Genomic DNA, 20,614 nt, shown 5'->3' on the forward strand with positions numbered 1-20,614 from the left:
TATCGGCACTTCAAGACCCGCTGCTTGAAAATATCAGGGCGTTTCCCCTGTTGACTCTTTCCCAGAAAGTGGTCTTTCTGGTGGCCATCACCTTGGCCAGGAGGGTTTCGGAACCGGCGGCCTTGTCTTGCAAGTCGCCTTATCTGGTTATCCATAAGGATAAGGTGGTGTTGCATTCGCAACCATCCTTTCTACCGAAGGTGGTCTCGGCTTTTCACATTAATGAGGATATTGTGTTACCATCTCTCTGTCCTAGACCGAAACACCCTAAGGAGGTGGACCTTCACGCTCTGAAAGTGTATTTGTCTACCACTGCTCCCTTTCGGAAGTCAGACTCGATGTTTGTCTTGGTAGCTGGTCCCGAGAAAGGCATGGCGGTCTCATCAGCCACCATTTCCAGGTGGATCAGACAGATTGTAGTACAAGCCCACGCCTTAAAGCGGCAGGTGCCCCTCTTTCCGGTTATGGCCCATTCCACAAGGGCAATCGGAATGTCTTGGGCCTTCTGACACCAAGCGTCTGTTGCTCAGGTGTGTAAGACGGCGACCTGGTCTTCTGTCCACACGTTTACCAAGTTATTCAAGGTACACGTCAGTGCATCGGCTGATGCCTGTTTGGCCACAAAGATTTTGCAGGCGGCTGTATAGTTGCAATTGATAAAAACACGGTACCTTTAAGAATGCATTGTTGCATTACTTCCGCAGTTTTTTTTGTGCAATTGTGGGTAGTCACTCCTGCTGAGGGTACCCTGATTCTGTGGTGGGGAAGCATCCCCCATCCCGTGGGGGATGCTGCATGACTGGGCTGCTGAGCGGTGTGTGTACCTGAGCACTCGACAACGGAAGCCCCATAGTAACATAAGTTCTCATTCATTTCACAGCCATTGTTGGCTGTCTCCTCTGCAGAGCTTCTGCCACTGGAGACTGGTCCGGATCGGCTTCAAAAAAGGTATGTATACTGATTTCTTCTTTACAGGGCTAGATAGGTTAGTGTTAGATTGTGGTTGTCTGTAGATGTAGTAATTTTTAGTGTTAGGCTGGACTTCTACTTTAACCACTTGCCATCCGAGATATAGCAGAATGATGGCGGTAAAGTGGTTTCAATATCCTGACTGGGCGTCATATGACGTCCTCAGGATATTAAGCCGCTGTGCACACCCAGGGGCGTGCATCACGGCGATCGCTGTTGCGGTGTGTCAGTCTGACACACCACAACTACGATCTTGGTACCAAGACTCTTTACCACATGACCGGCCATGTTCAATCACAGCTGATTACAGTCTAAATAGGAAGAGCCAGTGATTGGCTTTTCCTCACTCGCGTCTGTCAGACAGAAGTAGAGGAGAGCCGATCGGCTGCTCTTCTGATCGATTATCAGTGCAGCCCCCCGCGGATGCCTACACTGGACCACCAGGGACACCACCACACAACCAGGGATGCACAGGACAAGGTATGCCACCCTAGACCACAAAGGGATGCCAGTCAGTGCCCACAATGGATGCCAATCTGTGCCCACAATGGGCATCACTGATTGGCATGCATTGTTTGGCACTGATTTGCATCCATCAGTACAATACTTTACACTACAATGCCGCCTATCAGTGCCCATCTGTGCCGCCTATCAGTGCCCATCTGTGCCGCCTATCAGTGCCCATCTGTGCCACCTATCGTGCCCATCTGTGCCGCCTATCGTGCCCATCTGTGCTGCCTATCGTGCCCATCCATGCCGCCTATCGGTGCCCATCTGTGCTGCCTATCAGTGCTTATTTGTGCCACCTATCAGTGCCCATTTGTGTCGCATATCAGTGCCCATCCGTGTCAGATATCAGTGCCCATCAATGCCACCTCATCAGTGCCACTTCATTTATGCCACCTCATCGGTGCCCATCAGTGTCGCCTTATCAGTGCCCATCAGTGAAGTAACTGAAACAAAAACAAAAAACATTTTTTTTCAAAATTTTCAGTATTTTATTTGTTTAGCAGAAAATAAAAATTGCATGAGGTGATACCACCAAATACCACCAAAAGAAAGTTCTATTTGTGAGAACAAAATGATAAAAATGTAGTTTGGGTGCAGTGTTGTATGACCACACAATTATCACTCAAAGTGCTACAGCGCTGAAAGCTGAATTTTTTTTCAACATTGTCGCTCTATTTTTGTTTATAGCGCAAAAAATAAAAACCGCAGGTGTGATCAAATACCACCAAAAAGCTCTATTTGTGGTATAAAAAAAAAGGACGTCAATTTTGTTTGGGAGCCACATCGCACAACCGAGCAATTGTCAGTTAAAGCGACACAGTGCCGAATCGCAAAAAGTGGTCTGGTCTTTGACCAGCAAAATGGTCCGGTCTGTAAGTGGTTAAATAAGGGGCCATAACCCACCTCTAATTATGTGAAATTAAAAACAGATGCATCCCATACATCAAAACACAGTGAATAGTGTGATAATCTAAATGTTCTAAAAATTTTCCTGTACCGGAGTGCTGCCCTACAAACCTAAGTATAAATGCACAACTGCCTGTTTCAGTATGGTCTCTTCTTATGAGAATTGCATCCCTGACTGACTGCGTGACTTTCGGTGGTTTGATTTTACCCTTTATCCCTGGTCACTGTGACTCTATTATTTCAAAAGTGAAACAGTGTGAACCTTTTCTGTGGTTACGGAATCACACTGTTCCTTTTGGGAATCATCCAGCTCAGCCTTTTGCCCCAGGTGGCTTCTACTTTAATGTGTTGCCTGTATGGAAAAGTTTTGGGTAGCAATGTTTATTTCCCCACAATACACAACTTTAGGGTATGTACTCAGGACAACCTCATCTTTTATATTTTACTTATAAACTGTATTGTGCTTGTGTGCCCTAAAATTAACTTTAGTATATTTTTTTTACTGAAAATTTGTACTTTGTAAAGAGTTGAGCTAATATTGTGAGACATAAAAAATTGGAACTACCATCATTTTATTCTCCAGGGTCTTTGCTCTCAGAAAATATATAATGTGATCTTGAGGCTAAAAATGTTTTTTTAGACATGTATGCAAAAAACACAAACAACTGGTGGCAAAAGTTTTACATGCTTTGGTGTACCCTTTTTTTAATTTTTTCTTCACTTAACCTTATTGCTATCACAAAGGGAACCAATCACCCCCTAAATGATAGTATATTTATTTCCACAGGGTCTCTTTAATGAGTCATCAGCGGTCTTTTAGACTCCTGATGTCTCCCTTGCATGTCTGAAGCTAACGGAGTGTATCTTGTGCTTCATTAACTTTTTCTGTGGTCAGAACTGCTGGAAAAAGTGACAACCAAAACCGGAAGTGAAAAATGTTGCTTCTGGGTTCTTACTGTCTAGAGGAGATCAACAAATAGGTGTTCTCTGGTCTCCCTCCCCTCTACCTGGTGACACCTGCCATGTGGGTTCCAGGCCCAGAGGTGGATTAGTCGAGTCTGGGAAACATGGTGGGGGTGGAGTCGCACATATTGGGGGTCCATAGAAGCTGCCGGATCACTTCTGTCTTTAAGCCTACATTCATATTTTGACATTTGCATACATTTCCAGCAGTTGGGACTGTTTGTAAAACCCTCCCAATGATGCTGAAAATTGCAGCTGCATGTTATATGAATTTGCTCTCTATATGCATAGTTAGGGATTGATGTATAATGCTGGGGAGCAGTGCTACAATCTCGCCTGATGATCATGATTCCACAGAGATGAAGCTACATTGTGCTGTCTATGGGGGGCTATTAGAGGAGAAACCGATCGTCTGCTCTCCTGGCGCTGGGGTCTGCGCTTATTGATTGCCAGTGCAGCCCCCCAGGATGCCCACTCATGACCACCAGGTAAGCCCACTAGGGATGTTAATCAGTGCCCATTAGGGATGGAACTCTGTGCCCATCAGTGATGCCTGCTTGTGCCTCCTGATCAGTGCCGCCTATGAGTGCCTATCAGTGCTGTATATCAGTGCCTCATCACCAGTGCCACCTCATCAGTGCCAATCAGTACTGCTTCATCAGTGAAAGAGGAAAAATTACTTATTTACAACGTTTTGTAACAGAAACAAAGAACTTCCCCTTTTTTTTCAAAAATGTTGGTCTTTTTTTATCTGTAGAGCAAAAAATAACCCCAGTGGTGATCAAATACCACCAAAAGAAAGCTCTATTTGTGGGGGAAATGATAAAAATTTTGTTTGGGTAAACGTCACATGACTGCGCAATTGTCATTCAAAATGTGATTGCGCTGAAAATTGGACTGGGCAGGAAGGGGGGAAAGAGCCCTGTATTGAAGTGGTTAATGATCCTGACAAATGATTGTACAGTTGTCTCTGTATGTGTGCGATCCTCTTATACAGGGCATCCGGAAAGTATTCACAGCGCTTCACTTTTTCCCCATTTTATGTTACAGCCTTATTCCAAAATGGATTCAATTTATTATTTTTCCTAAAATTCTTCAAACCATTCCCCATAATGACATTGTGAAAGAAGTTTGAAATCTTTGCAAATTTATTAAAAATAAAAGAAATGACCAGTACATAAGTATTCACAGCCTTTGCTCAACACTGAAGCACCTTTGGCACCAATTACAGCTTCAAGTCTTTCTGAGTATGATGCTACAAGGTTGGCACACCTATTTTTGGCAGGTTCTCACATTCTTTGCAGGACCTCTCAAGCGCCATCAGGTTGGATGAGGAGCGTTGGTACACAGCCTTTTTTCAGATCTTTCCAGAAATGTCCAATCGGGTTCCAGTCTGGGCTTTGGCTGGGGCACTCAAGGACATTCACAGAAATTTCCCGAAGCCACTCCTTTGTTATTTTGGCTGTGTACTTAGGGTCGCTGTCCTGTTGGAAGATGAACCTTCACCCCAGTCTGAGGTCCAGAGTGCTCTGGAGCAGGTATTCATCAAGAATGCCTCATACATTGCTACATTCATTGTTCCCTCAATCCTGATAAGTCTCCCAGTTCCTGCTGCTGGAAAACATACCCACAGAATTATGATGCCACCACCATGCTTTACTGTAGGGATGGTATTGGCCAGGGGATGAGTGGTGCCTGGTTTCCTCCAGACATGGCACTTGCCATTCAGGCCAATGAGTTTATTCTTTGTTTCATCAGACCAGAGAATAGCAAAAGCTGTGAATACTTATGTACACGTGATTATTTTTTTTATTAATTTGCAAAGATTTCAAACAAACTTCTTTTGAGTTTTCATTATGGGGTATTGTTTGTAGAATTTTTTGAGGAAAATGTATTTAATCCATTTTGGAATAAGGCTGTAACATAACAAAATGTGGAAAAAGTGAGGCACTGAATGCTTTCCAGGTGCTCTGTAACTGTATACCATCAGTAGGGTAGATTGAATCAATCAATAATGAATAAATTATTTATTACTAATACAATAGAGTAAAGTGCAATAAAAAGCATTAGTGGTAAAACAATATATACAATACAAAACGGAGGCTAAGCATGAGTAATACATGACATAGTAAAAAATCAAAGCATAGTAACATTGTTGCACATGATTAGTAATAAACCAGCAGTAAACTCAGATTTGCCTCCAATCATCATTATCATCATAATCTACCTTTATAACCTTCTACCCATAGGTAAGAGTGCTAGGACCATAGTTGTTTATTCCCTCTCTTCCTGTTCTAATCAATTACCATTGATTATGAATTTATAATTCATTTTAGGTACCCCCAATGTATAGCTGCTCCTGATGAGTGGAAACAATCCACGAAACGCGTCAAGATTTTATTATTTGATGCTATGCCACAGTAATCGTGTGTCTACCATGGGTTGACTTGTTTGAATCATCAATACAACTTTTTTTACCTACTATGTTTTTACACAAATTTGCGTTTACTGCTGGTTTATTACTAATCATGTGCAACAATGTTACTATGCTATGAATTTTTACTATATCGTGTATTACTCATGATTACCTCCATTCTGTATCGTATATATTGATTTACCATTAATGCATTTTATTGCACTTTACTTTATTGTGTTTGAATCAATCAATATTGAATTAATTATTACTATCTACCCTAGTGGGGTATTTCATACAAAGTCCCATTGCCCTCTTTTTTTCCCCCTTCCCCTCCTTATCAAATAATAGGGATGGAGACCTGTGTACTGTATAGTCATGGCCTCATACAAAGTCCCAAACATTTTTTCTTTATATGTATACCATCAGTGTTTTTATAGATTTTTATTTTTTTATCTCCCTCAGTGCCCCCAGAGGTGAAGGTGTGGGGTCGTGCTCAGCAAGATGGAATAACAAGACTTCAGTGCCTGGTGTACGGATTTCACCCCCGACCTGTGGATGTGAAGTGGATGAGGAATGGGAAGGACCATCTTCTTTCAGATGAAATGAGTCCAACTCTCCCCCATCCTGATGGCACCTATCAGATCAGAGTCAGTGTGGAAGTGCCAACCCAGGAAGCCGACACTTACTCCTGTCATGTGGACCACAGCAGTCTGGAGGAAGTTCTCACTAAGAAATATGGTGAGTAGAAGCAGAAAGTTTTATAAAATATCTAACAATGACTACACACACATGAGGTCTACCATCATGGTTTTATATATAATATAATCTCTATACATACATATAGTTGTGCTCATAAGTTTACACACCCTGGCAGAATTCATGATTTCTTGTGATATATGATGGATAAAACAAAAACATTTCTTTCACTCACGGTTAGTGTTTGGCTGAAGCCATTTATTATCAATCAACTGTGTTTTTATTTTTTTTTAAATCATAATAGCAACAGAAACTACCCAGATGACCCTGATCAAAAGTTTACATACCCTGGTGGTGATTTTGATTTGATAGCATGCACACAAGTTGGCACAAAGGGGTTTGAATGGCTATTAAAGGTAGCCATTCTCACCTGTGATCTGTTTGCTTGTAATTAATGTGTTTGTATAAAAGGTCAATGACTTTCTAGACTCCTGACAGACCCTTGCATCTTTCATCCAGTGCTACACTGATGTTTCTGGATTCTGAGTCTATGGAGAAAGAAAAAGAATTGTCAATGGATCTGCAGGGAAAGGTAGTTGAACTGTATAAAACAGGAAAGGGATATAAAAAGATATTCAAGGAATTGAGAATGCCAATCAGCAGTGTTCAAACTCTAATCAAGAAGTGAAAAATGAGGGGTAAAATTTCAGAAACAACTGCCAGGATAGTTGTTCGGGATTCAAAGAAAAACCCACGAATAACTTCAGGTGAAATACAGGACTCTGAAAACATGTGGTGTGGCACAATAAGGAGGCACTTGAAGAAAGGTGGACTGCATGGTCCAGTCGCTAGAGAAAAGCCATTACTATGCAAATGCCACAAAGTATCCCGCTTACAATATGCCAAACGGCACAGAGACAAGCCTCAAATCTTCTGTCACAAAGTCATTTGGAGTGATGCTTTTTGGCCACAACCATAAACATTACATTTGTAGAGGACTCAACAAGGCCTGTGATGAAAGGTACACCATTCCTACTGTAAAACACGGAGGTGGATCGCTGATGTTTTGGGGATGTGTGAGCTATAAAGGCACAGGAAATGTGGTCAAAATTGAAAAAAGATGAATGTAGTATGATCTCAAAGAATACTGGAGTAACATTTGCATTCATCAGCCAGGAAGCTGTGCATGGGATGTACTTGGACATTCCAACATATCAATGATCCAAAACACAAGGCCAAGTTGACCTGTCATTGGCTACAGCAGAATAAAGTGAAGGTTCTGGAGTGGCCATCTCAGTCTCCTGACCTCAATATCATTGAGCCACTCTGGGGAGATCTCAGATGTGCAGTTCATGCAAGACAGCCCAAGAATTTACAGGAACTGAAGGCTTTTTGCCAAGAGGAATGGGCAGCTTTACCATCTGAGCAGATAAAGAGCCTCATCCACAAACACCACAAAAGACTTCAAGCTGTCATTGATGTAAGACCTTGTACGCACGGTCGGAGATTCCGTCGGAATGTTTTCTATCAGACCGTTTTGTCAGATATTCTGACTGTGTGTTGTCTGCATCGGACTGTTTCCGTCGGAATATCCGTCGTACCAATTTTTCCAACTTGCCGGTAAAATTTTCAGACAAAATGCTCCAATCGGATATACTCCGATCATGTGTAGCCTACTCTGACAGACAAAGTGCCACGCATGCTCAGATCAAATTCCTAGACCAAAGCTATTGGCTACTAGCCTGAATGTAGTCCCGTCGTAACAAAATAACGTCATCACGTTATGTACAATCGGATTTTCCGACAACTTAGTCTACTTAGTCTGACCGTGTGTATGCAACATCACTTCTGGACCTCTTCCGGAATTAATCCGTCGGAATTACTCTGACGCATTTGGTTGTCGGAATCTCCGACCGTGTGTACAAGGGCTTAAAGGGGGCAATACACAGTTTACATAAGTATTAATGTAAACTTTTGATCAGGGTCATTTGGATTGTTTCTGTTGTCATTATGATTTAAAAAGAGTAAACACATTTGATTGATAATAAATGGCTTCAGTCAAACACTAACCATGAGCAAATTACTTGCCTTTCCCCGGGCGCTGACAACCCGCGCTACGCCACTGCAATCATGTGCAAGCAAAATGCTGTTTTTTATCTTCCTTGCGTGTGATTGGGTGTTCTTTGTAAAGTGAAGCTTCATCTCATTAAGTACCATAAGCTCTGCAGCAACTGCACTTGCAAAGTTCACACGCTATTTGCCTCCAGTAAATGAACCTCTCTGTGTTCATATTCACAACATGTCTTGAAAATAGAATTGCCAATCCAAAACTATTAAATCACAAATGTAATTGTCAAGAAATGAGCAGCTGACACAATATTGCAGGCTATAATATAAACACAATTATATGAAAAAGGTGGTGCTCCACTAATATTAAATAGACAGAGCCTGGAAAAGGGATGAACAAAGAGGTACAAACCAATTCAAATTGATCAGGTAAGTCCATAACGTCCTTAAAGTGGTTGTAAACCCTTACAGACCACTTTGACCTACAGGTAAGCCTGCATTAAGGCTTACCTGTAGGTCCATGAGATATCTCCTAAACCTACACAGTTTAGTTTATTTGCAAAAGGACAGGCACTGCTGTCTACAGAGCATGCGCCATAGACAGCGGCGCGCAGGCACACTGAGCATGCCGCTGCTAACGGCGATATGCCATTAGTGGCTGTGCGCATGTGTGGGAGTGATGTCATCGCTGCTTCAGCCACTCAAGCACTGGAGCAGCGATACCCGGAAAAGGAGATGGACGCTTGGTGCTACAGGGGACAGCGGTGACGTCGCTGGCTCCTGTGTCAGGTAAGTGCCACATAATGGGCTACTATGCAATGCATAGTAGGCCATTATGCTTTACCTTTTCAGGGAATCAAAGAGGAAGTAACACCCATCAGGGTTTACTTCCTCTTTAAATGGATGGTAGGTGGTGCTCATAAGGATGTGTGACACAGACCCTCAAACTGCATAGTCAGTATCTGACCAAATACATTTGACCTTGCAGTCAAAAAGCACAGTCAGACATCTCCTTCTGAAATGGAACATCTCTCAGCTTCTCCCTTGGGTAAACATATTCAGTAGTTGTTCCTACCATGGTGACCATCAGAACTCCCAATGGGTAGTAGTCAAAAAGAAAAGCAGAGGTAGCTCATAGTACAGCATGTTTTTTAAAGTCCATTTAGTAAAATAATGCCTTCACATTTAAAAAAAAAATAGAAAACCACATTAGAAAGTTAAAATTTTTTGATACTTCATGGATTAATGTGACATATCTGTATGTATGTTTAATAATAAATTAAAAACGACTTGATTAAAAAAAAAGAACGTTTTTAAGATGGGCACTACATTTGGTGCACAGACTTCTCCTGCTGTGACTCCACCCTACGCGTTTCATCAGCAATGACGTTCTGTGGTGTTAAATGTGAGTGCATTATTGATCAATTTTATTTGTTTTGCACTTCTCTTTACATTTTCCTAACTCTGTCTATTTTTAATATTAGTGGAGCACTGTCTTTTTTTTCCTGTAATCCAGAACTTTTATCTCAGTCACTTTTTTTTAAATATTACATTACGTAAGAACATAAGTTGGTCACTGACCAATCCCTGTGATTAAGGCGAGGGGTAGCTACAGTCATGTCTGTAGGAGAAATACAGCCAGGACCTCCGGCCACCATGAGTAAAAAATAAGTTTAAGTGTAACGTCAGTGTGAAGAAAAAAAAAGTGAACAGGCAGAATTTTTGATACAGAAAAGACATACTGGGGCTGATTTACTAAAGCCAAATAGAATGGGCACTTTTCAAGTGAATTTACTCCAGACCTTAGTAAATGAGGGACTTCTGTCATCTAATCATGTGCAAACAAAAATGTTATTGGGTATTCTTTGCAGAGTGAAGCTTCATCTTATTTTATTAAGTTCTTAAGAAAATGTCCTTGCAGAGTTCAAATTGCACTTGCAAAGTGAACAAGCTATTTGCCTTTAGTAAATAGCCAACGATGTCTCTTCTGCATTAAAGTTGCTGTCCTGTCTGTCTGCACTGTACACTGAGCTAGTCACACACAGATCAGGGTATAATTTCAGCAGTGCAGAGATGACTGAGCTCCCAAGCATGCATGGGCATAAGGATGAGCCGAACACCCCCCCGGTTCGGTTCGCACCAGAACTTCCGAACGGACCCCAAATTCATACGAACGTTAGAACCCCATTGAAGTCTATGGGACTCGAACGTTCGAAATTAAAAGTGCTAATTTTAATGGCTAATATGCAAGATACTGTCCTAAAAAGGGTTTGGGGACCTGGCTCCTGCCCCAGGGGACATGGGTCAATGCAAAAAAAAGTTTTAAAAATGGCTGTTTTGGTGGGAGCACTGATTTTAATGCCGATTAAAGTGAAAAAAAGTGAAATATTCCTTTAAATATCGTGCCTGGGGGGTGTCTGTAGTATACCTGTGAAGTGCCACGTGTTTCCCGTGTTTAGAACAGTCCCTGCACAAAATTACATTTAACGGAAATAACGTCATTTAAAACTGCTTGCGGTTTTAATGTTATATCTGGTTCCTGCAATATGGTTGAAAATCATTGAGAAAAATGGCATGGATAGCCCTCCCTGCCCATTACCAGCCCCTTTGGGTCTTGTACGCATATAAAAAAAAAGAAATACGTGTGGCCCCCCAGGCCCTATATACTCAGAACAGCAGTATACAGGCGGTGCAAACAAGACAGGGACTGTGTAGGTTTGTTGTGTTAAGTTGAATCTGTTTGTAATTTTCAACTGGTACATTTTTAAAGTGTAGCTCCAGTCAAAAAAACTATTTTTAAGCTTTTTGGAAAACATAGGGAAGGGTTATCACCCCTGTATAATTTGTTTTGCCGTCCGTCTTTTTCAGAGCACGCAGACAGCACGCACAATCTCCTACCGCTGACTGCAAGCTCTATTTAAAACGAGCAAGATAGTTTGCTATATAGGTGGATATAGCGGTGTATACTGGGTTCAGAGCACGCAGACAGCACGCACAAGCTCCTAACACTGACTGCAAGCTCTATTATAAAAGATGGATATATCGCTAGCTATATAGGTGAGGTGAATATAGCGGTGTATACTGCGGTCAGGGCACGCAGACAACAACCACTACAGAAGAGCAAGATCGAAAAATCGGCCGATAACGATTGGTGTATACTGTGTTGAAGGTACACAGAACACCCACTAACTGCTTCACACGGCAACACACTACACAAGGCCGCCACGCTGGCAGCCTTATATAGTGTGGGGCGTGTACTACACAGCCTGAGCTATGATTGGCCACAGGCATCCTGCCTATGGCCAATCATGGCTCTCCTGGCTGCCGGTGCTGTGATTGACCAAGCATGCGGGGTCACAGTGCATGCTTGGCCAATCATGAGCCAGCAATGCACTACGCCATCGCAGTGCATTGTGGGCCGTGAGAGCCACACGAATTTGGCGCGAACGGCCCATAAAGTTCGGAATTCGCCGAACGGGCGAACAGCCGATGTTCGAGTCGAACGTATGTTCGACTCAAACACGAAGCTCATCCCTACATGGGCATGACGATCTCTCAGCCCGGCCAATCAAAACAGCTGGGGATTGATACCTAAAATCAGTTCATTCTTATTTTACATGAGCAATGTGGCTGATTAATAAGACTGTGGGTGGTGTCCTCTGAAGAGTGATCTGCAGTGAATCTGCCTATAAGGAGCATTTGACAGGGGGTGAGGAAGCATTATGCTGCCTACTTACTGCCTGGTTTAACCTCTAAAGACCCGCACATGAACCCGAAGGGGATCTGCTGCACCACAATGCAAAGGATCATGGCTGCAGAATATACACCCCACTGTCTGTCATTGTAGATTTAGTAGGAGCAGTTGGAGGGAGAATAAAAATGCTGCTCAACCGAACCCCAGACTGCATGTAAACAAGGTCTTAGGGCCGGTTCACACTATTGTGATTGCAGACATTGCATGTAATTCACAGCGCACTGCTGGTCACATTACATGCGATGTCTGTGCGGTGCGATGTCAGTCATACAGATAGTATGGCTGATATCGCACCGCATTCGGTGCAAACACGCACAGGACCCTTTTTTTTGTTCGGACCACAATTAGATCGCGTGTGTGTGCACATATATGTAATCCAATTCATGTCCGAACTGTCACGTCGCAGTGCAATATGCAAGCTGAAATGGGGGTGACGTTAACATATAATGACACTCTCCAGCAGTCCGCATATGACAGTGTGAACTGCCGTGCGTGTCGGGTGCGATGTGCGGGAACCCACAGTTGATTCGCAGGGTTCTTGCATCGCAATAGTGTGAACCGGCCCTGACTGTCAGATGATGTACAGTATCTGCCCTCAAGCAGAACAGCCTTTCCAAATAATTTGTCAGCTGATTTCAATTGGCTTGGTAAAGACAAGCCTAGCATAAAATTCCAGGAGTTTCCCGCACCCTGGAAGACACGGGTGTTGTGTACAGCCTGCTATTCTAGAGGTTGGCTGTATGCAGCTTTATGCTTGTCAACACGGATGCTTCTGTGCATCAGCATTTACCCAGAGATGTGTGTACAATGCATACAGGTACACAGAGGTTCAACGTACAGTAATTATGTCATACGGGCATGAAGGGTACAAAATTTTATAAGAATATTACGTGGGAAAACACCCAGAATTTTACACTGGGCATATCTACGGTTTCTTCTCATCTGTGTACATGAGGTCTGATTATTACATGTCTTCTATTATAAAGTATCTTCACCTGAACTTCTCACTCACTATTCCCACCATCTCATGGATCTCTTTCAGAACCTGATAATGGCCTCCCACTTGCTATGATTATTGGCATTGCCTGTGCTGTTGTCATCATTGCAGTCGCTCTTGGTGTTGGAATCTTTTGCTACAAGAGTAAGTGATAGATTTAATTTTTTTTTATCACGTTACTTTCTTTCACAGTATAAATCGATGAAGTTCAAAGAAATTTGATTGCTTAAAGTGACAATTATGGAAGCCGCCGTTGCAATTCCCCCCCCCAGCTTAAAGTCTGGGTCCAGTACTTGCCCCTTCCACTCCACTGTCTCCCACAGTACCTCTTCTCTGCCACAAGATGTCCTCAGTGTGACGGACCAAACTGGAGCAGAGGCTTTTGAGAGGACAAGGGGCAAGCCTCCTATCCACTGACTATGGGTCTGGGCTTTTAACCTCCCTAGCGGTAATCCCGAGTCTCGGGTTGAGAATTTACTAGCAGGAGCGGTAACCCCGAGCCAGACTCGGGATCACATCGCTGGATGCAGGGGAGGACACAGTGAGACTTACTTACCTTGTCCCCTGGATCCAGCGATGTTGCCCGCACTTTGTGATCTAGCTGTCCTCTGCTCGATTCACAGTGCCGATTCACAGTGCCGAGCTCCGTTACCTGCGAAGTTACGGCGCACGGGAGCGGAGAACGGCGGCAAATTCAAAAAAGTAAACAAAACCAACACAGCACTGTAATCTTAAAGATTACAGTGCTGTATTAAAAAATTACACACCCCCTTTGTCCCTAGTGGTCTGTGTAATGCCCTGCATGCACTTTTATATTATAAATACTGTTTTTTCTGCCTGAAATTTGGAGATTGTCCATAGCAACCAAAACGTGTCCCTTTTTCAGTGTTTTAGGATTTGATTACATTATTGAATAATTTTTATTATTCTTTATTATATTATAAACTTTATCATACCCGGGATGTCTGCTAGACTCTGGTTTGAAGAGATTTAAGAGCGTTATTCCTAAGAATTACAGGACTACAAAATAAAACACCAGTTTTCCATGCAAAATAATTGTACCGCTTTCAGCACCTAATTCCAGACTGAATCATACCGCCAGGGAGGTTAAAGGAACACCACTCCTTAGGAGCTGTGTGCTTTTGGGACTCATGGAGTGGTCTTGCTTCAGATTCAAATCCATGTCTCCCCAAAACAGACTGAGAACAGGAGGACCCACAGACATATATTTTCCATCTCTATGTCCAAACCAGGAATGACTGCTTCAGACTGAGACTAGGAGCAGATGGTAATCTAATCGGCTCAAGCAATCTGATACCAGGGGCTCTAGTCTGTTTATTAAGGTGTTGTGTGTTTATTAGGTGTGTCACTCCCATTGTGCGCCTCCTAGGTGTGCATTCCCATTGTTAATTGAGTCTCCTATTGTTTCTGTCTGTTGGCTAATTTGGCTGACTTTTGGAGGTTCCTATATGATGGGATTATCTTTGCGTCAGCTCTGCCTTGTTATCTAAACCATTGTGTGATGTTTTAGGTAAATATTTGGTTTTTATTGTTCATTTGGTGACTGACCATAAAAACCTGTATGTCTATTCAATAAACAGTCATTCCTTTGGTTTTATCTCCACATCTTGTCTGTGTCCGGTGATTGGGGTAAAGGGGTGGTATTATTTCTCGATCTGCTGGAACAGTTTGGAGGGCAGGAAGCATTGTTTGGCAGAAGCACCAAAGCGAGGGGCCAAGCAGTTCCATCCCACTCAGTATTCCAGGTGAAATCACATTTATTCAACCTGGGAGACTGAGGACATACTGTGAATGCAGAGGGTCATGGGACTTCTTTTGAGGGGCATCATTATGACACCCTGTACTCTGTACATTGGGGCAGGGAGAGGCACTGATGTCTTAATAGCAGCGCTGCTATCTGTATCATCAAGAGCCACGACTACCATAAAAAATATTTGAAGAGAAAGAGGACCCTGCACATCATGTGACCAATCTGAAGACCCATGCAAAGGAAAAAACAAAAAGTATAAAATAGGGGGGGGTGGGGTCATCCAGGGGGTGTTGGGGAAAGTCAGACCTGGAACGAGCATGCCTTAAATGAATGCCAGAAAAGTGTCCAATTCCATAACTAATTGTATCTGTTCTGTGTCACCAACTCAGACAGCACTGAAGCCAAACATTAGCAAGACAGCCAGGAAATGAGCATTTTCAAAGGGAGATTGCAGCAATGGCGGCCTCCAGTATTCTCTAATGATATTGTCTCTTTATTATTTTATCAGCATCCATAGTGTCATTTATAGAAAGTAGGGATCCGTTCTTCAACTTTTTTTTTAATTTCCATTTATAATTATATTAGTCTGTTTTGGGTCTTTTCTGATGGTTATACCCCATCTGTGGATGTTTCTAGCTTCAAAATTCTGAGTTTGGATATTGGCTGACAGAGTGTGATGAACTTTTATTTACTACTTTCCTGTTTATAACACAATAATTTATATATTTCAGAGAGGGGAAAAGGCTACAAGACCACCAGTAGTAAGTATCCCATCATGTCCTGTTCTCTGTGTTGTAGTGTACAGTGTGTAGAATATGTGGGGAGGTGAGACGTCTTGCAGATCATCTTATTCTATGATACAAGTAACTTTATTATCATTACCTACATTATATGATGCAAATGGAAATAACTGAGGAGATCCCCAATAGTGTCTCTCTGTACAGACTTTTCTCTGTAATAAAAAGCGTGTCAGAAGGATGTTCTCTCTCTGTACTTTATATAGTATTATATGATAATCATCATTTACCACGATCTCCATACAGACTAAACTTCTCCACTTTCTTTTACAGCTTCAGATGCCAATTCTGACTCCTCCAACCCGACAGCCTGAATGTACAGGATGGAGGACATCACAGAAAGAGGAGGAGAGGCTTTTCTTTCCATTCAGATTCAGCCTATTGCACTTGCTTCTGTCTACATTCATTAATATATCTAATGCCATGTAATTTAAAGTGAACCTGTCATGTATTCTAATCCACTGGTATATATAAAAGAATACATTTGAATGTAAAACCAGGGTGGTACACCGAATGTATGAAGATTGAGAGAAGTATTTTCCCCATATTAATCAAATCATCATGGCTGACAATGTCACCCCTATAAAGGTCTGTGGTATAATAAATATTCATATACAGATTTAAGTGATTGGATCAGTGCTGTCTATAGTTCAGTGCTGAGGATTTCTGAATAGTACCATCATCTTATTCAGTATCTGACTTCCCAGGCTCTGCAGTAATATCTGAGTAATGTTGGGAAGCATATATTGGACCCCTGTAAACTCATGAGGATAGAGTCATGAGAGATCCCATTTCTGACCTGTTTTATGGGCATAGACTCCTTTCTATGTTAATGATCTTGGCTTGAGTACATCATGAATCACTGACCTGGAACAGACATGCTGTCACAATTCCCTTCTGTGTGCTTATGTCAGGCCAGGGAATTGTATGTGTGTGTAGTGTGTGTGTGTGTGTGTAGTGTGTGTAGTGTGTGTGTAGTGGATTCAAGGTCCAGGGTGATAGTAATTCAAGGATCAGGATGACAGCTCCAGAACTTGCACTCTGAAAAAAATCCAATCTGGCATCTCTCATATCTCCATCTTCACAGGTTCTGTTTATTGCCAGCCATGTATAGTGAGCCGCCTTTTCCTTTATTATTGGGGGAAATTTTCTCTGTACATTTGTCAGAAGAACATTGATATCCTGATACACGGCTACTGAGGCCATAAGCACAATGTACCATATTCTATGACAGGTTTCCTGTAGGAATAGGATTTATACAGCAATTATCATATTATACAACATAATTCTGCTTTTTTTAGCTTTGTTTTTAAATATCTTTTGTATCTTTACATATTTGCAATAAGGTGAAGGTTTTTAATTTTGTTGGTTTTATATTATTTGTAGTTGATTAGTTTGATTTGTAAAAAAAAAAAACATTATACCATACCTACGTTTAACATCTCATATCATCATGGACACACCATCATATTCTGGAAATAACTGCTGGGCTTCTTCAGATAGATGATGGCCCCATTGTGCCAGATAGACACGGCTCTCCCACTGCCCTTTCCATGTATGTCAGAATATTTCCAACAGACTTCCCTTATCTTTACTATGAATGGTGTTGTCATCTGCAAACCACTAAGGTCAGACCAAAATTGGCATTTCCTTTCCATTCATTCAGAGGAGTTCTTTGCTGTACAGACCAATATACATAATGGACTGAACTCTTCAGTGTGTGTGTGTGTGTGTATATATATATATATATATATATATATATATATATATATATATATATATATATATATATAGATATAGTGCTCCAGCCATCATAGAGCTGAAAGAAGCTTGTCAGAAAATGCTGAGCACTGAGCTGTGTTTGCCTTAGGGCCTGTGACATTGTGCTTTGGACTTGTGTCGATTGCATTAGTATGAGACACGTATGAGATCATTCAGAATTTACTGACAGGTACATTGGATCTGCAAATGACCTCCTCCTGATCTGCTTCAAGCAGATTTTGCAGACCCATAGACTTTGTATGTTGAAGAGAACAAAAGCAATCTATAGAACCCTGAACGCTGTTGATCACCTGTCTGAAAATGTCTATACAGTAAACATGAGCACTGTTGAAAAATGGGTTTGTTTTTGTTTAATTTTTTTGTTTGTTTTGTTTTTTCTGAGCCATTCGTTATTTTGAAAAAAAAAAACTCCGAATTGTGAAAATTCAAAAATAAGAACAAAAATTCAAATTTTCCGCAGAAATATCTATTAAATAATAGGTATTGGAATTTCCTATCAAATTTGGCTGTTAGTGAAAGTGATGAATATGAATTTATCTGAAGTTACGAATTATCCAAAATAACGAATGCTGTATCTAAACAAATGGAATGTAACAAATTAATAATAGTAATTCATAACTTTGGATAAATTAGTGTTTGTTATGTTCACTAACGGACAATTTTAAAGTAAATTCCAATACCTATAATTTAGTAGTTAGTATTAGTTATTTCAGATTTTCAAATTGTATTTTTGGATTTTTGTTCTTATTTTCGAATTTAATGGGTTTTCGTTAATTTGAATATTTCCGAATTAACAAGTGTGTCAAATTTCGTCAAAAAACACATTCAGAATGAAAAGAATTGCACATTCTACTTTACAAAAATGTGTCAAAACAATCATAGGTGCATAAAAAACTGAGTAGATAATTTATTTTATTTTAATGTTGCTTAAAGCTAAGAAAAGGTATTGATAAGTACATATATTCCACATACAAGCCATAAATACAAGCAGATTGTTTAGTACAACGCATGCACTGCAGTGTTTTGTGGTGCCATTTGTTTTGAACGCTCTGCACAGTAGAGGACAAAGCACTGCAGCACATTACAATGGACATGGGGTGTGTTGCAAATTTTTCTAAAAAATAAAACTGCATGTCCAATTTTTGAGTCAAACTGCACTATCAGTACTTTCAAAATAAATGGGCTGTCTTAAGGCAGTGGACTGTCATGCATGTATTTTGTGTGAACATAATCTGTAATGTGAATAGTCCCTAAATGTTTTTTCTCAGAAATTCCATTGGCTCTGTCTGGCTTCCCAGCTGCAGGAGGTTTATTAGCATTATCTCCATGTTCCTGATATTATAAAATAAAAACAAAGAATGATATCCCTATAAACTTCACATCAGTTGGGGTGCAGAAAAGTTGATCCCAAACCTCCTGAAACACATCTGAGGTTGTTGGGTGATTTCAGTGGACTGGAATGGTGATGTATCAGATTATGGGGTCTAATTCCCCAGTTATATATTGAATAAATGATCTAGCAGTTAAAAGAAACATTAAAGAGGAAGTAAACCCTTCCTAACAACTTGGACCTACAGGTAAGCCTAGATTAAGGCTTACCTGTAGGTCCAAGCAATATCTCCTAAACCTATATGGTTTAGGAGATATTTGCCCGAAAATGGGCACCGCTGTCTACGGCGCATGCGCCGTAGACAGCGGCGCGCAGGCGCACTAAATGCGGCAAATCCATGAATGGATTTGCCAAATTTGTCGACTCCCGTGCGCATGCGCGGGAGTGACGTCATCGCGGCTTCGCCGAGTGACAGCGGCGGAGCTGCGAGACGCGACTCCCGTGCGCATGCGCGGGCGTGACATCATTGCGGCTTCGCCGCTGTGATTCGTCGGCGCTGCGAGACGCCACAAGCAACATGGATGCGGCGGACTACAGGGATCAGCGGCGACTTCGCTGGCTCCTGTGTCAGGTAAGTGACACATAATGAGCTACTATGCGATGCATAGTAGTCCATTATGCTTTACCTTTGCAGGGAAAAAAAGAGGAAGTAAACCCATCAGGGTTTACTTCCTCTTTAATGTCCCAATCACCAGACAGAGACCTGAAATGATCAGATACAGATATGAGGCACGTGAGAGAATGAATGGCATGTTGGTAATAAGACTGTACTTACTCTATGGACATTAAGTCAATAAATAATAGGATTTTGGTATGTAACTAAGATTTAAATTATCAATAAAATTGGCTTGCCCCTCTGAGGTGACTCTGTTTACTTTTTTCAATTTGTCTTGATTGAGTTCTAAAATAGTTAAAATATCTCTGCTAACTATTTTTTAAATCTGAGTCTATGTTGCTTATGTGTCTATAAACCCCAACAATGAAATTCATTTTTTTTCCCTTTTCGTTATTCAAAGTGTTTTGTAACATCTGTTGTATAATAGTCGGGAGTAGGGATGAGCTTCGTGTTCGAGTCGAACGTACGTTCGACTCGAACATTGGCTGTTTGCCCGTTCGGCGAATTCCGAACGTTTTGGCCGTTCGCGTCAAAATTCGAGTGACGCGCGCGCGGACCACAATGCACTGCGTTGGCGCAGTGCATTGCTGTCCGATGATTGGCCAAGCATGCACTATGACCCCGCATGCTTGGCCAATCGCAGCGCCGGCAGCGAGGAGAGCCATGATTGGCCACAGGCAGGATGCCTGTGGCCAATCATAGCTCAGGCTGTGTAGTGCACGCCCCACACTATATAAGGCCGCCTTTAAGGCGGCCTCCTGTAGTGTGTTACTTTTCATCTGAAGCAGTGGGTGTTCTGTGTACCTTCAACACAGTACACACCAATCGTTTTTGGCTGATTTCCTATCTTGCTGCTGTGTAGTGGTTGTTGTCTGTGCCCTGACTGCAGTATACACCACTATATTCACCTCACCTATATAGCTAGTGATCTAGCTTTAACCACTTAACAACTACCCATTGCCGATTAATGGCTTCATGGC

General features: G+C 41.7%; 1 protein-coding gene across 4 annotated transcripts in view; it reads left to right on the plus strand.

The window, feature by feature from the left end:
• LOC143984105 (class I histocompatibility antigen, F10 alpha chain-like) overlaps window positions 1–19,876 on the plus strand; it is a 907,941-nt gene extending 888,065 nt beyond the window's left edge. For 3 of the 4 annotated variants that reach the window (XM_077484424.1, XM_077484420.1, XM_077484428.1), the window contains exons 4-7: window positions 6,227–6,502; window positions 13,324–13,422; window positions 15,781–15,810; window positions 16,120–19,876. In XM_077484424.1, coding sequence (XP_077340550.1) covers window positions 6,227–6,502; window positions 13,324–13,422; window positions 15,781–15,810; window positions 16,120–16,160 — 446 coding nt within the window. In that variant the 3' untranslated portion in view covers window positions 16,161–19,876. Of the gene's footprint in view, window positions 1–6,226; window positions 6,511–13,323; window positions 13,423–15,780; window positions 15,811–16,119 lie in introns of those variants that run through there. The other variant, XM_077484434.1, reaches the window with a different exon arrangement.
• Window positions 19,877–20,614: the final 738 nt, after the last annotated feature.

This window comes from Lithobates pipiens, unplaced genomic scaffold, assembly GCF_037356315.1.
Source record: "Lithobates pipiens isolate NorthernLeopardFrog02 unplaced genomic scaffold, aLitPip1_a1.2 Scaffold_1, whole genome shotgun sequence".
NCBI classification, from domain to species: domain Eukaryota; kingdom Metazoa; phylum Chordata; class Amphibia; order Anura; family Ranidae; genus Lithobates; species Lithobates pipiens.